Here is a 19,528-nt window from a genome sequence, read left to right as displayed (position 1 = left end):
GGTTAAGCCTCTGCCTTTGGCTCAGGTCATGATCTCGGGGTCCTGGGATCGAGTCCCGTGTCGGGCTCTCTGCTCAGCGGAGAACCTGCTTCCTCCTCTATCTCTCTCTCTGCCTGCCTCTCTGCCTACTTGTGATCTCTCTCTCTGAAATAAATAAATAAAATCTTTAAAAATAAATAAATAAAAAATAAAAAAAATAAAAAATAAAATTTAATCCTTTTTTAAAATAAATGTTCAAAATAAATTGAAGTATCAAGCATGTTGAGTTACTTTAACATTATCTACTTAGGTGGTATAACAGTTTATGTATTTAGGTGGTAATTTTGTAGAGGTAAATCTTAGCATTTGTTTTTGTTTTTCTCTCTTTAATAGTACACACCAGTTGTAGAAAAAAACAAAGACTCTGCAAATATTCTTTCAACCCATGTATCTGAAACATCGCAGCTTTCTCAAGGACTAGTTTGTCCTATGTCTGTAGATCACAGGGATGCTACTCCTTACTCTAGCAAACTACGAAATTCATGTTAGTATAAAAGAAAAAGTAGTTTATTCCATTAAATGTGTCTTTTGAGGAAAAAAGTGTTTTTTAATTTTTAAATTTCTAGTATGGGTATGAAATACAAATACTTGAACAATCTGTGGCATTCCTGTATTTCCTCATGTAAATGCCATTTTTGACACAGATTGTTACGGATCTTTTTTTTTTTTTAATAAAGATTTTATTTTTATTTTAAGTAATCTCTATACCTAACATGGGCCTGGAATTTACAACCCCAAGATCAAGAGTCACATGCTCAACTGACTGAACCAGCCTGGTGCTTAAAGACTTAAAGACTTAGATCTTTAAGTCAATAGATTAAAATCCCTAGCTAATGAGAGATCCTTCCGTTAGCTTGGTATTAGAATGATCATTGGGTAAGTTTCATTGTACTGGGTCTATGGAAATCTTTATATAGAGAATACATATATTTATATATAATATTTTGTGTCTGTCTTTATAAAATTATTTCCAAAAGACTTTGAAATAAAATAGTTGAAGTAAAGATAAAATTTTTCATTAGGACACAATAAAAAACAGACATTAAGTAATAGAGGAAGAGAATGGGACATCTGGAGAGCACTTAACTTCACCTTTCATAACTTAGCAATGGTGGGTGATTTAGTTCCCTGCACTTGATGTTCTTTATCTTGGGAATGTGAATAATGATGCTTTGAGGAGCAATTAGTGTTACATGTTTTCATAGATGTTACCTCATTTTCAGTTTGGTCCTCAAATCCGCACATATCCAGGATATCTCCCTTATACATGAGAAAATTAATATTTGGAATTGTTTAGTTATACCCTAGTAAGTGAGTAAGCCAAGTGCTGATTGCAACTACAATTTTCTGCCCACTGACCCTTTCTTCCAAAGTCATTGAGTCTTAATTCTTCTGTCAAAATCACTTCTGTGGAAATCAAAATGGCTGACAAACATATATATCTTTGATAAATACAAAACTACTAAAATACAGAATATGCAGGTGTTACTATAGCCTTACACTTAAGTGAAAATAATTGCATCTCCCTTAGTCATTTTTTTTTTTAATCTAGTCAGAAGTCAACCAGGGCAAGGCACTGTGCTGGTCACCCAGTGGATATCAAGATGAGTAAGAGAGGTCCTTGCCTCAGAAGAGCTTGTAATTCTGTGTTGATTACATGTGTAAAGGAATAACAATAGCAAGCCTCTACAATAAAATCATAAGAAGGATACTGTGATACAACACAGAAAGCGTTAAATGCTAACTGGGAAAATCAGGAATGGTTCTTAGTAAAGATATAGCAGTAGCTCCAAGTGTATTGGAAAAGGGCATTTAGGTAGAGGCGTGAGCAAAGGCACTGACACTTGGAAGTGTTCCATCTTCAGACAATGGGGACTAAATGTGTAATGTGAGAATGAGAAGCATGTACAATGGGAAAGGAAGCTTAGCTAGTAGATGGGCAAGGATCAAGTGTCATTACAGGGAATCTAGAAACTGTAGGGAATGAAATCATCAAAAGTTCCAAAGAGGGGCGCCTGTGTTGCTCAGATGGTTAAGCATCTGCCTTTGGCTCAGGTCATGATCCCAGGGTCATGGGATTGAGTTCCGCCTTGGGCTCCCTGCTCAGCAAGGAGCCGCTTCTCCCTCTCCCTCTGCCCCTGCTTATGATCTCTGTCAAATAAATACATAAAATCTTAAAACACACACACACACACAAAATTTCCAAAGGAAGGAATGGTCTGATCATATCACTGATCCAGAAAGAATGTTTTAGCCAATATACAGTATGCACATGGCATTGGGGTAGAAACAAATTTCCATATTACTAGGGGGAGGCAAGCTGAGCAGTTTAGTCAAATATCAAGGTGAGTGTCCAGTGAGTTTCAGGAATTTCATTGAGAGGGTTTATGTACCAAAAAAAACGTTGTTCTGGATGGCCACTGAAATTCTATTTCTAGTTTTAAAGTTCCAAGATGCATTAAATCAAAAAACTGTAGGAATTTACTTGAAATTAAAGTCATGTGTTCACCCTCTTAGGGAAAGAAAAAACAAGATAAACATATACTTTTATATACATAGAAAATCTATATATGCACGTATTCTGCTCTGTCATAAAAGCGTCATTGCCTGTTTTGTCTCATAAGTTCAGGAACAACAGTTGTTAGCATCATTATATGATACACACGTATTGTGTAGGTGCTGCTGCTTTCTTGTCCTGGCCTGCTGTTAGCAATTCACTGTTACATGTCTTACCCAGTAGTATAAAACACAACATACTTGTGAGCACATAAACCTCAATATTAGAATAAAGCTATGTTTTTTATTTGAAAGAGAGAGAGAGCGTGCACAGGCAGGAGGGACAGAGAGAGGTAGAATGCGTCTCAAGAAGACTCCGTGCTAAGCGTGGAGCCCGACACGAGGCTCGATCTCACAATCCTGAGATCAGGACCTGAGCAGAAAGCAAGAATCACACCCTTAACTGATTGCACCACCCAGGTGCCCCTAAAGCAATGGTTTTAATTAAATACAAATTGAACTGAGTAAATTTAGTCACATTCCAATCTTATATCATAGCTGGATATAGCATATCAATAATGTTCTCTTATCAAGAAGAGTTTCTAAGTGGATAATGGATTTCTTTCTAATTGTAACTTAGTTCTTTTTTGTTCTCATTTTCACTTGTGAATGTTGAGGTTTGTTTGTTTCTTCCCTAAATATCCATGAAAGTACTTGTATGTATGAATGTTTATCTGAGCCGTCCTTGCGGATTGGATGATATTTGCACAGACGAACTCTGATGTACAATACTTAAGACTTTGCCTAATTATCTGGAAAGATTCAGGCTCAGTGAGGAACTCCAAAAAATGTGACATTGCTCCAATATTTTTTCTTCCCTGCAGGTCTTGAAACAGTTGCCTCCAATCCCGGGATGCCTGTTAAGTGCCTAACGTCTAATCTCCTGCAGTCCAGGAGAAGGCTGGCTACATCCAGTGCCAGCAGCCAGTCGCATACCTTCGTATCCAGTGTGGAGTCCGAGAGCCACAGCAGTCCCAGATGGGAGAAGGACTGCCAGGTGAGAGTTTCGTATGTCACATTTACAATGGAGACGCTTTACACTTTTCCATGTAAATTCTGCAAGGAAATGAAACTGTTACATGAATGGCAGTCAAGGTAGTCTTTATTTGCCTGTATATTCTGTCAAATTATTTTTAAATATTTCATTTCACATTCAAATGCAGAATTATTCATAATTAATATATAGTGAGCTTGCAGAACATTGATAGAAAACATTTGGTTCAGGGCATCTAGATGGTCTTTTTTTTTTTTTTTTTAATTCCCTACCATGACATAAACACTAGCTTATTGTGCTTTTTTTAATATTATTTTAAAACTTGTACTACCTCCTTCTATACGGTATTCTCCCAGTTTCTCATTTAATGGAATGATAACTCTTTCAGATCAGAAATAACTTTTAGACCACAAGGTAATGTATGTGTGCCTTTAAAAGTATTTATTTTAAGGACATTTGCTTGCTAAGTGAATGGAGTTACTTAAAGTTATTTACTTAAGTATATATTCTGCTTTTGCCTTTTTTAAGCTATTAAAACTGTTAAGTATTACAGGTGAGAGGAACAGAAGTTTTATTTTATTATTCTTTTTTTTAAGAATTTATTTATTTATTTGACAGAGAGAGAGATCACAAGTAGGCAGAGAGGCCCACAGAGAGAGAGGAGGAAGCAGGCTCCCTGCTGAGTAGAGAGCCCAGTGTGGAGCTTGATCCCAGAATCCTGAGATCATGACCTGAGCCAAAGGCAGAGGCTTAACCCACTGAGCCACCCAGGCGCCCTTGAACTGAGGTTTTAAATTATGAAGTTTCCTTCATTGAGTGCAGATAAAATAGTATTAGGTTAGAATAATGGTAATACACAAAGAATAAACCTTCTGTTAAGTGAATAATTTGGATTGTATTTACTGCTTATTCTCAGTAATATGATTTTCTTCATTGTTGGATATTTGTGTTCTTGAAGTAAGGTCAGATTATTTTTTAGTCAAGGCAGTGTTTCTCGATCTTTTCTCCTTCCCTTATAGGCTGCTCTACAGGTAATACACGCTACATGATAAACAGATTTCCTTTCCTAATACTGTTATTTCACCTCCTTCCTGTTCAAGAAAGCATATTGTATATTTCAAACCACACACACCCTTACCTTCTCCCTACTACTGTATCCAGGCGGAATGCAATGATTGGATGATAGTGGTGCCTCTCAAGTTATGATGAGGGAGTGAGAATGGACCCGACCCTCTAAACCCTGGCGTTATCCCTGGGTGATCTCTGTCTGCAGATCTATGAGTTGTAATTTAGGGATTGTTGTTATTCATGACGAAGCATTCCTTATTATTACTCAGTAAGTTAATAAAGTTTGATTTTTCACAAAAAAAAAAAAAAAAAACAACAACAAAAACCAGGCAGGGTTAGAGTTTATTGAAGACACACTCTTACTGAGTAATGTTGCAAAAACCCTGATTACCGTGCACCAATTTTTGATACTCTGTACAAAGGTCTGATCACAGAAAAGCACCTGCAGATAGTTGAAATTGAAACAGATTTTAAGAAAAGTGTTTTGGGGGCGCCTGGGTGGCTCAGTCGTTAAGCGTCTGCCTTCAGCTCAGGTCATAATCCCAGCGTCCTGGGATCCAACCCCATATCGGGCTCCCTGCTCAGCAGGGGAAGCCTGCTTTCCCTCTCCTAGTCCCCCTGCTTGTGTTCCCTCTCTCACTGTGTCCCTTTCTGTCAAATAAATAAATAAATCTTTAAAAAAAGTGTTTTGTCATTAATGCATCCTCATTTCATCTTGTTGACAGTGGATTTTAATTCCTGTTATTTTGGGGTTTTAACTATAAATTATGATTAATTTAGCTTCATCTTAATGGTGTGGTTTTATTATACTTATACAAGGTGATACCTGTTTATATTAACAAAATTTTTGTCTATAATTTTCCTTTAACTATATTTTAAGTCCTGTGCATTTTGTAATTCAAAACAGAATCATCTATACCCCTATTGCAAAGCAGAGATATACATAATATAGCCTTACCCTTAGTTTTGCCTGAAAATGTTGCCTATTAATTTGTCCTATTTAAAGAATGTGTATCAAATATGTATTCTAGGATATCAAATACATATTATACAAATACATATTAAATAATGAAAAGACATATTAAAGACTAGTTTATTTGAATTCTAGACTAGTGTTTCACTTAAAATATATATAAAAACATGCTTTAATTGTTTATATTGCTCTTTAATTCTCTGTTATTGTTCTGTTGTTCCAGGGGAAAGTGGGACTAGGTAGCATAGTAGTTTATGGGGTCATTTATTCCACCTAAGTCAACAGAGGTTTTAAAAGTTCAAGAATCTGTGTTATACACTAAAAAAGTGTTTTTTCCTCCCTCTCAGGAAAGTGACAATGCACTGGGCTCTACAGTGATGAGTTGGAATATAATGGAAAAGCCTTCATGTACAAAATCAACCAATGCCATCGAGACCCAAGGTTTCAATAAAAAGGATCTTGAGTTAGCCCTTTCTCCCATTCATAACAGCAGTACCATTGCTGAGACTGGAAGCTCTTGTGTAAACCTGGCTAAAAAATGCCTCCCCAAGGAAGTTTCTTGGCAAGCAGGAGAACTGGATATAGATAATATTCATGTGGCCACTGACACAGCACAGTCTGGTTTTCACCAGTCAGATCAGTGGGCTGTAGATCCTGGTGACAGGACTGCAGAGCACCTTGGGAAAAGAAGTTTTAAAAGAACTTTTGAGTTCGTTGACTCTAGTCCTTGTCAGACCATCATACAGAATAAAAAAAACTGTATGGAGCATGAGTCTAGAAATGAAATGAACGATGGGTATATAAGCCAAAGGACAGGCTTAACAATGGGAGTCCAAGGCCTGAAGCTGTCGGTGTGTGGGGGTCAGCGAGGTGACTGTGCCGATAAGGAGAGCACGGCCAGTTCTTTCACTGATAAACCACAAACCCCAGGAAAGTCACCGATCCCAATGATAGCAAAAAACCTTCTGTGTGAACTGGGTGAGGATTGTGACAAGAATAATAAGAAAGACCTCCTAAGTTCGAGTTTTCTATGTTCCGATGACGAGAGAGCTTCTAAAAGTATGTGTATGGACTCCGATTCCTCTTTTCCTGGAATTTCTATCATGGAGAGTTCATTAGAAAGGCAGTCCTTGGATCCAGATAAAAGCATCAACGAATCCTCTTTTGAAGAATCAAACATTGAAGACCTACTTTCCGTATCACCCAACTGGCAAGAAAACACCTTGCCAAAAGGCGATGAGAATCCTGCTGTCCAAGACGGTAGCCAAAAAATGTTAGCTCCGTCTTCAGAGGTGCTGAAAACATTAAGCTTATCTAAAAGAAATGCTGTAGCTTTTCGAAGTTTTAACAGTCATATCAATGCATCCAATAACTCAGAGCCATCCAAAATGAGCATTACCTCTTTAGATGCAATGGATATTTCCTGCATTTATAGCGGTTCATATCCCATGGCTATAACCCCTAATCAAAAAGGAGCATCCTATATGCCATATCAGGTGTGTTCCAACTTTTTAACACTTTGTTTCGTTTTGTTTTTTAAAAAAGTTTATTTATTTATTTGACACACACAGAGAGAGAGAGAGAGAGAGAGAGAATGAGCACAAGCAGGGGGAGTGAGAGAGGGAGAACCAGGCTCCTCATTGAGCAGGGAGCCCGATGCGGGGCTTCGTCCCAGGACCTGGGATCATGACCTGAGCCGAAGGCAGACACTTAACCCACTGAGCCACCCAAGCACCCCTTTCTAACACTTTGTTGTTGATTTTATGACAATAAACTATGAAGGCCAGGTACTTACCTCTTACCTAGACTATCTGAGATTTTCTGTTCTGCTGGTTGGGAATCTTTGGATTGTTGGAGGTTTTGCTCCAGAAAGTTAAGCTGGTAGCAATTTATTATTTTTAACTATAGCACCTTCTTCATTTGCGCTCTAGGCTTGCACATATTTTCTTTTCTTTTTTTAAGATTTTATTTATTTATTTGGGAGAGCACTTGCATGTACAAGCAGCAAGGAGGGGCAGAGGGAGAGGAGGAACAGATTCCCCACTGAGTAGGGAGCCCAATTCGAGGCTTGATCCCAGGATCCCAGGGTTCATGACCTGAGCTGAAGGCAGCCACTTAACTGACTGAGCCACCCAGGGGACCCTAGACTTTCACGTATTCTCAATCACATATTTACATATTTATAGTGACATATTTTCACTTGAAGATAGCAACTCTAAAATATAATATTAAAGTTAACTCTATCTTTAGTCCCTTCTAAGGACTTTCATAGATTATCTCTTTTCTTTATAGAAAATAGTTGGAAAATAGATATTTCAAATCTTATATTGTTTTTATTTTCTAAACCTTTATTTTCATAAACCCAAAGTTTCATTTTTTTCCCCTTTTTTTTTTTGGAGAGGCAACATAAACTTGAAAGTACAAACCCTGATTTAGGGTCACAAGAGTTGGGATTTTCTATTCAGAAGTTGCTGAGTGACGTAGAAGTCCCTTTTCCTCAGAGCCTATTTCTTATCTCTCTGTAGAATATGCTTACACCTGTTCTGCTTGTCTCACAGAATCCTTGTAAGACCACAGAATATTTTTAAAACTTTACCAATTAGCACAAGAAGTTATTTATATTTAGTACCAGCTGATGTGTTGTCCCAATAATTCATTTGTAAGCCACAACATCATCCCTTAGTGACCATTCTGAAGTTCCTATTAGTCCATGCTATCAAGAAAGAAATTTTTCTTAAGGATTCCTTCATTCTTTCTTGCATATCTAGATGTTACTGAAATAATTGGTCTTATCTAAGCTATTTCATTTCACCAGATATCAAGACTGTTCAAAATGTTAGTAATGAGTCCATTTTCAAAACCGATCAGGAATTTGCATAGGCCTTTTATGCCCAGCAGCCTAGCTTTGCTTTTGTTTTTAGCATTTCCGTTCACTGTAAGAGAAAATACGATATTTATTGTAAACTATTTTTAAATTAGCAGACCGCGAAACAGGTCAAATCAGCAACTCCATATCGAACTCCAAAGAGTGTGAGGCGAGGGGCGGCCCCCATGGATGATGGGCGGATTCTTGGAACCCCAGACTACCTCGCACCTGAGCTCTTACTGGCCAGGGCCCATGGTAAGGCTTCCATGTCTTTGAGTTTCTAAAGTGTTCTCTATCACTGCATTTTCTTTTGAGGTAAAATTGTTCTAAATTTCTTTGGTATTTGGATTACTTTTAGAGAGTAAAAGAAAAGGAACTCATGTGATACTGGTTTTCTCATAAATAAGGCATTTCTTATGGCAAAAGAAGACATGCAGCCATTTGTCCTTTGCATTCCCGCTCAGTCTCAGTGACCCCGAGCAGCCCTACCGTCCAGCGGCTCTGCTATCTTAGTTCAAAACATCTCACCAGCTTTGGCTCGGGAATACAAAGTTGAACAAGAACTTCTGTTCAGTCTGCAGCAGCGCATTCCTGTTTAGAGCTCGCCCTCACTTATCCCCTCACCACAAGGGTCAAGCCAAAAGTGAGCCATCTTCGGGATGCCGCAGAGGAAGACCAGGATGGCATTTCTACCTAGCCTCTTTATTCCCCTTTCTCTCTCTGAAGAATTTTCCCCTCCTGCCGTCTGAAGTGAACTGGATTGGTCTCCTAGGGCTACATCATCAAGTGCCACAAACTGGATGGTTCAAAGCAACAGGAATTGATTGCCTGACAGTTCTGGAAGCCGGAAGTCTGGCACCAAGGTGTTGACAGGACCATGCTCCCTCCGAAACGTGTAGGGCAACGACCTTGCCCTTCCAGCTTCTGCTGGTTTGCGAGCAACCCTTGGCTTGCAGGGGCCTCCCTCGAGCCAGCATGTTGCATTCCTCTGCCTCCATGGTCACGTGGCTGCGTTTTATGACACCAGCCATATTGGCTTAGGGGCCCACCCTACTCCCCTGTGACCTCTGCAGGGACCATTTTTCCAAATGGCACACTCAGAGGACTTCAGGGTTAAGACTCGAACATGTCTTTTCAGGCAGACATAATTCAGTCCATAATGTGGTCGTCTTCTTCTTCTTTTTTTTTTTTTTTAAAGATTTTATTTATTTATTTGACAGACAGAGATCACAAGCAGGCAGAGAGGCAGGCAGAGAGAGAGAGAGAGAGAGGAGGAAGCAGGCTCCCTGCGGAGCAGAGAGCCCGATGTGGGGCTCAATCCCAGGACCCTGGGATCATGACCTGAGCCGAAGGCAGAGGCTTTAACCCACTGAGCCACCCAGGCGCCCCATGTGGTCGTCTTCTTGATCGTGTCAGTTACTTCCCTATTCTTGGGGCTCCTTCCGGTGATCCAACTGTCTCATCTTCACCCCAACCCCCCATCCCACACAAACCCGCGTGCGCACACACACACACGCGCGCTCCTTCTATTTTTATTTCTATGCTGCCTTTTCTCTTTAGCCTGCAAATAAGCTTCCACTCTTGTCTTTCCCCACTGCCTAACTTCTCAAAGGTCGCCTCTTTCCTTTGCCTAATTATTTTTGCCCTGGCAATCTGATTGTTATCCCTACCATTTAACTGACACTTTTTTTTCCCCCAAAATTTCTATTTGTAAGTAATCTCTACACTCAACATCGGGCTCAAACTCACAACCCTAAGATCAAGAGACATCCACTCTATTAATAGAGCCAGCCAGACGCCCCTAACTGGCACTTTTTTATTAACAGTCATCAATGCTGTCATTCTTGTCACATCTACCAGCCTCTTCTCAGTCTCCTTCCTTCCTTTTACCTCTGTGGCCAACTCCTTAGCTCTTCAGTATATGGAGATTCTTCATGATCCTGCCCTTTCCCTTTTTTCCCTACCCCTGCTTCCGGTTAATGTCATCTCTTCCATGACTTCAGCTGTCAGACCCTTGTCGATACTCCCCAGATATCTGCCTCTACTCCTGACTTTCTCTAGGCTGCATACACATGGGGAAAGCACCTACTCAGCATTTCACTGGTGATTCAGTGCTGTATGTCAAAATGGGACGGGTCCAGCTTGCTCTTCCTCCGTTCACTCTCTGAAATCTGCCATCTTTGTGATGACACAGACATTGCCCCTGCCTTCAGGCATTTAAATCCTGTTGGTTCTGTCCCTGCAGAATTTCTTCTCTTTTCATCTCTGCCACTGTCCTCTGTAAGAACGTCCTCTTTCCCTTTCATTAGTTTATTAGCTCTCTTCCTGGGCCATCAACTTCATCCTCTTGTCTATAATCACTGCCACCAGATTTTCCCTCTTAAGACATAAAGTGGTCAGTCCATCTGCTCTCCTTGAAAACCATTTGCCTCCTTCCTACCTGCAAAATAAAATCCAGACCACTGATCACGGCATCGGAGGCTCTCAGCTCTTACACCAGCCGTGTCTCTCAAGGAATCTCTATTTCTTTTATAAAGAACAAAAATGTATTTCGCACACATGGTTCTGGAGTCTGGGTGGTCTACAATTGAGGCACAGGCAGATTCAAAGAATCCCTTTATAGGTCTTATGTTCTCATTCTATTTCTTAGACACATTTATTTTCAGGTTTTCCTTATTTTGTGCAAGTGTGCCTTAGTTGTGCCTTAGTTGAAAAAATCCAGAACCCAATCCTCTTCCCATTAAATTTCTTCTCATCTTATCATCAGTTCAAATGTTACCTTTTCCACAGAGCGTCCATTGGTCAATTATGGAGAAGTAGTTGTTCACGTCTCTGTCACTTTATTAGAAACTGTTTAAAGCATATGTCATTTTACCTATGTTATTATATTTGTCTCCACTATAAAAGCTTAAGAAAATTTCTCAAGATGAGAGAATCCAGAAGGATTCCGTGGTAGCACTCACTAAACACTGTTAATAATCTCTAAATGTGTTGAGACACATTTCAAATTCCCCTTTATCAGCCAAAGCAACTAAGTTCCTCTGACCCCCTGACCACCTAGGGGGACTCAAACCCCCTGGCTGCCTAGGGGGACTTGAACACCCAGTGACAGCTTGGGGGACTCGAACCCCCTGACTGCCTAGGGGGACTCGAACCCCCTGGTGACCTACCAGTGGAGGGAAGGGGCATCCCCACATCCACTCCAGCCCTGGGGAGCATGGCTGCTCCAGCTTCTCCAAGGTGGGCAATACCCTGGAGCTCCACAACCAGACAGACAGGATCCTGTGATCTTACCTCCAGAGGCTTTCCCAGAAATTCTGATGCTGGCTCAGTTCTTGGCGTTTGATCCCGGACAAGCCCCCAATGTTAGGGTCCGTAATCAAAGGAACGAGACTGATACAAAGTGAAGGTCAAGCAAAGCTTTATTTCATGCCCAGCATCGAGAATCAAATTGACCAGTCAGGGCCGTCTCTTGCAAAGAGATGACCCCTCCCAGCCTCACAGACTTTTCTAGAGGTAGTTTAGCCAGGCTATACACAGGTGGCCAATGAGATTGCAATACACAGAGAAAACTGCATAGTCATGCTAGGTCTGCAACACACAGAGAAAATTGCTATGGGTTTTCTCTGTGTGGCCAATTGAATTTCAATTTACCCTAGTAGATATATGCGCACCCCTCTGATTGGATGTCTTCATCTGGCCTGACCCGCCCTTGTATTTAGGCTTTGCAAGTAAGTTCCTCTGGGAGGGGCGGGGTCAATCTAAGTTCACTACATAAACACAAAATGACTCCCTCTGGCTAAGCAGGCCCTTACATCCCTATTACCATTTCTTCTTGTCTCTTTTATTCACGTCTTTCCCAAGCAGTAGCAACCGCTGCATTTTCAGTATGTTGCCCATGACAGCAGCTCTGTGGATCTTTTTGAGCTCTTTCATGCGGACGTTATACCCCTGCTGGGACTTGCTGACTTCTTCCTTCTTGTCAACCGGGGCCCCCAAGCCATTCATCAGCTCGGTGCGAAAGGTCGGGGATGAACGCCCCTTCCCAGTCCCGAAACCAAAAAACTTCTTCATTGCAAAGCCTAGAGGCTTCACCAAAACTTCACCTCCCGCTCGGCTTTTCACCACTTCTAGACACCAGCACCAGTGCTAGAGATAAGCCAAACCCACCGCGCAACAGTTTGGATTCTTGGAGCACCTAACAACCATAACCATGACGCCAAGCACAAATGCGCTTGCGCACCTCTGAAACCCGCATGGCTGCGCCTGCGCATAAAGGGTAGCGACTAAAGGTGCCCAAAGTGCATGTGCGAGGCCCAAGCCTCTCAGATCTCAGTGCGGCAGGGACTCCACTCAGCTAGCTGCTCTGAGGCTATAAATCTGGAGAATATTATTTTAAAGACTCTGGAGACCTACAACAAACTAGAAGTGTTTATTCATGAAAGTTACTGAAGTTTGATTGGAGTTGTGTGAGTCTGTGCTGTGCTCTCACTGCCCATGCCAGAAACTTGTCACTTAGAGAAGGGACTTGCCTGACCTGAGGCAGAGTAAGTCAAAGAGGTGGCCTCTATGCTAAGCAGACAGGCTTCTCTAGCCTGAGGTTGCAATGCTGTTTGGAGGAAACAAGATAAGAGTAGCAAGGTATTTAACTGTAAGCTCTGAGAGGTCAGAGAGCCATCTGAATGTGATAAGCACTCCACATAAACTCCAGGTTTACCCCGGGGCATGCAGTCGAAATTGAAGCTGGTTCAAGCCACCCACATACCCGTGGTTGCCAAGCCATGCGCATACACGCAAAGAAGCAAAACCAGGCAGCCTTGAAAATGACCCAAATGTTGAATGGACTTAGAAGCCCACACAGATCCATCAGCAGAGGAGAAAGCATGAATAATGGGGTCTGCACACAACATCTGCCCAATCTTTGGCTAAATGTTAAAGGATGCAGGCACAGCAGCAACATGTCAGAAGCAAGACTTAAAAATTTAAGAAATGAACAGAGACATCAATGGCTACACACTGCAGGAGAGACAGACTTCAGAAGTTTACTGGAGGCAAGTTATTAAGCAAAACAAGACAACCCCCTGGGGAGGAAATCAGAACCCCTAATTGCTACATTACCTGAAATTTAACAAGATTATAAAACAAAGAGACAAGAAAGGTGACCCTTACTACAAAAAGCATTAAGGAGAAACCATCTAAGTATTTCCAGATGGTAGATTCAGCAAAGATTTAAAAGCAGCTACATGGACATGGTCTAAGACTAATGGAAATAGTGTTGAAAACCATGATGAAAATGACACAACCCATGAAGAGTCTCAATAAAAAGATACAGGGGTGCCTGAGTGGCTCAGTGGGTTAAGCCTCTGCCTTTGGCTCAGGTCATGATCTCAGGGTCCTGGGATCGAGGCCAACATTGGGCCCTCTGCTCAGCAGGGAGCCTGCTTCCCCCTCTCTCTCTGCCTGTCTATATGCCTACTTATGATCTCTCTGTCAAATAAAAAAATCTTTAAAAAATAGAAATAAGGGGCGCCTGGGTGGCTCAGTGGGTTAGGCCGCTGCCTTCGGCTCGGGTCAGGATCTCAGAGTCCTGGGATCGAGCCCTGCATCGGGCTCTCTGCTCTGCAGGGAGCCTGCTTCCTCCTCTCTCTCTGCCTGCCTCTCTGTCTGCTTGTGTTCTCTCTGTCAAATAAATTGAAAAAAAAAATAGAAATAAAAAAATGAAAAGATACAAAGTAAATTAAAGAATTGAATGGGAACTTACAGATGAAAAATACAGTACCTGCAATGGAAAATTCAACTGATTTGAGATGACAGAAGAATCAGTGAACTTGAAGAATCAACAGAAATTACTCAATCTCAAGCAGAGAGGGAGAAAAGAAAAAAAAAATGAAGAAAATGAACAAAGCCTGAGACCAGATCAACAATAAGTGTACCAACACATATGTAAGGAGACCCCCAGAAGAAAGACAGAAAAGGATTAATAAATATATTTGAAGAAGTAATTGCCAAAAATTGCTTAAATTTGATGAAAACCTAATCTGCAGATCCATGAAGCCCAGTAAATCCTAACTAGGAAATAGACAAGGACATCCACACCTAAACATGTCATCATGGGGTCAAACTGCTAAAAGTCAAGGATAAGCAAAGAGAAACAAAACCTTGAAATCTGCAAGAGAAAAAAACCAACCTATCGAAAAGAACCCCAAGTGTAAGATTTATATACTCTCAGGACAAACACAAAAACACAGAAACACTGGTGGAAGAAAAAGATGGGAGAGTGGTTATAAATTCTCAGTGTGGGCGAGGAAGGTTGTTTTGATTCTTCCCGGATGTATCTTGATATCTTTGTTAAAGGACTCAACTTTCCTAGGTTAAAGGGGGATTAAAAATTGGTTTACCGGGGTGCCTGGGTGGCTCAGTGGGTTAAGCCTCTGCCTTCGGCTCAGGTCATGATCTCAGGGTCCTGGGATCGAGCTCCGCGTTGGGCTCTCTGCTCAGCGGGGAGCCTGCTTCCTCCTCTCTCTCTGCCTGCCTCTCTGCCTACTTGTGATCTCTGTCAAATAAATAAAGTCTTTTAAAAAAATATATTGGTTTACCTATAGAGGTAGTATTGATTGGGGAAAGGGGATTGCTTTGAAGTTTAACTCTATATGAATATTAGAAAATAAAAATAAAAAAGGAATAAACTAGACTAAACTAAAATTTTAAAAAAAATTCAAAAAATAGAAATGCAAAAGAAAAACACAGGTATATGTATCAAAAAGTTCAGGTTAGAAGGTTATTATGGAATTTGTTGTACTGGACAGCTTGCTGTGATGGTAAATTGGTTAAAAAATTATCTATAAAAAAAATGAGCCAGAATAGTGGGAAGTGGGAACAAATTAAAAATAAAAGTTGTCCTGTGAAGTAGTGGTGGTGGTTCTCTTATAGTCTTTTTTTTTTTTTTTCTTTCCTGGTTGGTTTTCTGGGGGAGGGGCCTGCCACGTGGGTTTTCAGTCAGTGATGTTCCTTGAGTTAAGTCCTCCAGCCCCCCTCAAGGGGGTGGGCTCTGAGGAAACCGGTTTTTTCAGGCTTTTGTTCTCTGGAGGTTTTTATGTTTGTTCACCTTTTTTTTTTTCCTCTCGCCTTGACCGCTTTTGATGATTTTTGTAGGTTTAGAGGAAAGCAAACGGCTCCCTGACCTCCCTCTCAGAGAGAAGCCTCAGTCTGTTCTTCTGTGGGTGCTGCAGAGCCCATATAAATCACCTCTTGGCCGCTGGCAGAGCAGGTTCCAAGTCGCGGTTCCTGGGGACGCAGGATCTTCTGCTTGTACCCAAAACCACGGCAGCAGCGGCGGCCATCTGGGCAGCTCCAGACCGCCAGAGAGGTTCCAAGCAGCGATCGCACAGTGAGATTTTCCCGCTGGCCCGGGCTGGGAGTGCCTGGTCTTTCTGGGTCTAAGAGCGCCCGGCTTGCGCGCACCTCTTTCAGGGGAGAGTCTGGGGCGCGCGTCTTAGGCTCTGCCCACTGGTGTCTTCTGCCCCTGTAGTGATCCAGATGTGTATAATTCTGATCTCAGGCTGATTTCATGGGTGATCGGAATACTTTGGTAGGTAATCAGCTCACTTTAGGGTACAGGTTGAAAAGGCGCCTCCTCCTACTTCCCCGCCATCTTGTCCCCCTGTCCAGAGGTGAGGGGGTGGGATGTTGGGGGAACCAGGTGGTGGGTATTAGAGAGGGCATGGACTGCATGGAGCACTGGGTGTGGTGCAAAAACAATGAATACTGTTATGCTGAAAATAAATTAAAAAAATGATTTAAAAAAAAACTATCACAAAAGGAGACCAAAATTATGATTAGCAGCTGACTTCTTACAAAAAAATAATGGGAGCTAGGAGTCTATGGGATAACATTATCCAAATGAAAAAAATAATAATAATGGAAGCTAGGAGTCTATGGGATAACATAATCTAAATGATTAAAGATTTTTAAAAAGGCTACCATGTATTCTATATCCAGCAAAACTATTCTTAAAAAAAACAAAGGCAAAAATAAATGACATTCCCAGAGAAAGACTGTGAAAATAAGATTATATAAAGCACTAGTTATGTCACTATATTGTTGAGTTGCTGTAACATGCACAGATATAACATACGAAACTAGGAGCACAGAGAAGAAAATGAGATCTACTGAAACAAAGTTCCTACATTTGACCAGAATTAGAGTAGACTGATAAGATGCACACAGTCGTACCTAGATCAATCACTAAGATGTAACTCAAAAAAGGAGGAACAGAAGGATCTCTTGAGATATGAGAAAAACAGGAAAGAAGAAGCAAAATGGGAAGTGTAGAAACAAGTATATCAAAACTAAATCTGAATTAACTAAACACTCCACTCAACAGAGACTGTCAATTGGATTTTAAAAAAAAAGCAAGATTGATAAAGAACTTGTGTTCAGAATATATGATCTCTTACACCACATAATAAGACAACCCAAAAGGGACAGTGAGGGTGCTCTGAATGGATGTTTCTCCAAAGAAAATATACACATGGCCAATAAAACAGGAGAGGATATCACTAGTGTAGATAAACGTATGTTAATCCATGAGATATTATTTCATTAACACCAGAATGACTCTAAGAATGACTTTTTTTAATCAAAAAGACTCTAAGAATATGCTGTACAAGATACAGAGAATGATGCATTTCATCAGGTCCGTAAAAAGGTAAACAGAAACTTACTACATGACCCAGCAATTTCTACCCCAGAAGTCTATCTAGGAAAAATAAAAACATGCATCCACACAAAGACATGTATATACCCAGGGAGAAGGAAGGAAGGAGAGAGGCACAGGGAAGGATGAAAGAGGAGAGAAAGGGGAAAGGGAAGTGGACAATTAAAAAATGGGACAATGAGGGACGCCTGGGTGGCTCAGTTGGTTAAGCAGCTGCCTTCGGCTCAGGTCAGATCCCGGCGTCCTGGGATCGAGTCCCACGTCGGGCTCCTTGCTCATCAGGGAGCCTGCTTCTCCCTCTGCCTCTGCCTGCCATTCTGTCTGCCTGTGCTTGCTCTCTCTCCCTCTCTCTCTCTGGCAAATAAATAAATAAAATCTTTAAAAAAAATGGGACAATGAATTTGGACCAAAGTTATATGGGGGTTCCTTGTATTATTCAAGTAACATTTCTGTAAGTTTGAAATTAGATCAAAATTTAAAGCTACCAAAAAAAAAAAAAGACGCAGGATACTATATAGCAAACTCCCTATATCAACTTCTTCAGTGAAGACCATATGCAGCTTAAAAGTTATTAGAAAACTGTAGGTAATTTTAATAAAATCACTTCAAGAGTATAATCTGGTTGGAAAGCCAATACAATGAGCTCTAAAATAATTCTCTATTCAGTTAAATAAAGTCATCTGTAAATCCTGTAATAACATGTTCATATTCACAAAATCTGAATGAAAAGCAAACATGACTTTCCATAACCAGGAGGGTAATTCAAAGTTCACTTTGAAAGGACTGAGATTTGGGGTTAATCTTTCTTTTAATACCAAGCATAATTATATAGTTATTCAGATTTTGAAGTGACTCACTTTTTACTTAACAAAATATTTGCTGCTCTGAAATAAATTTCATTAGTAAGAATGATGATTTTTAAAAAAAAAAAAAAAAGACCATGAAAATGCAAGCTGTATTCCTAAAAGGTTGTAATCATTTAAATTCTGATTAAATCTGTACATTTGCAATTCTCTCTTAGACAAAAACAGAACTATGTTATATATGGACAATCGGGAGCAAAATAATTAAGTGCATTCTAATGAAGTTTCCACTGACCTGTATAGAAATATGCTTCACTTGAGCCAAATGGCAGCATTTCTTCATCAACGATAAATGGTACTATCTAAAAACAAAGATAATCCTTCAATAATTTTACGTTGCCAAGTAAAAGTACTTCCCAAGAGCTAAAGGCACAATTTTTATTCACATCTAGTAGAGGAACCAACCATAAAATCATTACTTATTTTCAACTGAATAACTGATTAACATTTCTCAAATAAGCTGCTTCCAGTCCTAATAGTGCTTTATTTTTTATAACATTTGCTATGGGCTGATAATTTGCCATAGGTGTCATCATGAGAATAACCAGAATTAGATTAAATGTGACAAAAGAGAGACAAAGTGTTTCACACTCTTGAGTGATACCAAGGCAAGAATGGGAGAAAAGCATCGCAAAAGGAGACTACCGAAATGCTACTTATATATTCCTGCAGCAAAACCAGCAATGCATCCATTTTAAGAGTTATCATCTCACTTCCAATTTCTTTCCCTCAAGAACAATTTGAATCTCTTTGGCATCCAAAGTCTCATAGGTTAGTAAAGCTTCTGCTAGATTCTTACGCTCTTTTGCATGAGTCTTCAAGATACGTTTCGCTCGTTCATATGAGTCCTGAAATGAAAAAAAGGAGGTATCTAAGAGGCAGAAAACTTAGTAGAAGCTAAAATCATAAATAAGGAAAAAAATGTATATCCCTTAAAAAATGAGTCAATTATCAAATGGTTTCACTTATTTGTGGAGCATAACAAATAGCATGGAGGACATGGGGAGTTAGGAGAAGGGAGTTGGGGGAAATTGGAAGGGGAGGTGAACAATGAGAGACTATGGACTCTGAAAAACAATCTGAAGGGTTTGAAGAGGTGGGGGGGTGGGAGGTTGGGGGAACCAGGTGGTGGGTATTAAAGAGGGCACGGATTGCATGGAGCACTGGGTGTGGTACAAAAAACAATGAATACTGTTATGCTGAAATAAATTAAAAAAAGATTAAAAAAATGTGAACTACATTCATTTCTATTTATAAAAGATAAAAGCATGAAGCTTTTTTTTTTAAATTAACATAGAATGTATTATTTGCCCCAGGGGTACAGGTTTGTGAATCATCAGGCTTACACATTTCACAGCACTCACCATAGCATATACCCTCCCCGATGTCCAGAACCCAACCACCCCATCCCTCCCCCCACCTCCCCCCAGCAACCCTCAGTTTGTTTTGTGAG

General features: G+C 40.4%; 1 protein-coding gene across 1 annotated transcript in view; it reads left to right on the top strand.

Annotated features, from left to right (window-relative positions):
- LOC125106826 (serine/threonine-protein kinase greatwall-like) overlaps nucleotides 1-19,528 on the top strand; it is a 60,777-nt gene that overhangs the window by 17,313 nt on the left and 23,936 nt on the right. The window contains 4 exon segments of the mRNA XM_047741453.1: nucleotides 373-523; nucleotides 3,420-3,592; nucleotides 5,978-7,126; nucleotides 8,610-8,751. Coding sequence (XP_047597409.1) covers nucleotides 373-523; nucleotides 3,420-3,592; nucleotides 5,978-7,126; nucleotides 8,610-8,751 — 1,615 coding nt within the window.

This window comes from Lutra lutra, chromosome 8 (assembly GCF_902655055.1).
Source record: "Lutra lutra chromosome 8, mLutLut1.2, whole genome shotgun sequence".
Classification (NCBI taxonomy): Eukaryota; Metazoa; Chordata; class Mammalia; order Carnivora; family Mustelidae; genus Lutra; species Lutra lutra.
This window is presented reverse-complemented; position numbering and strand designations above follow the sequence as displayed.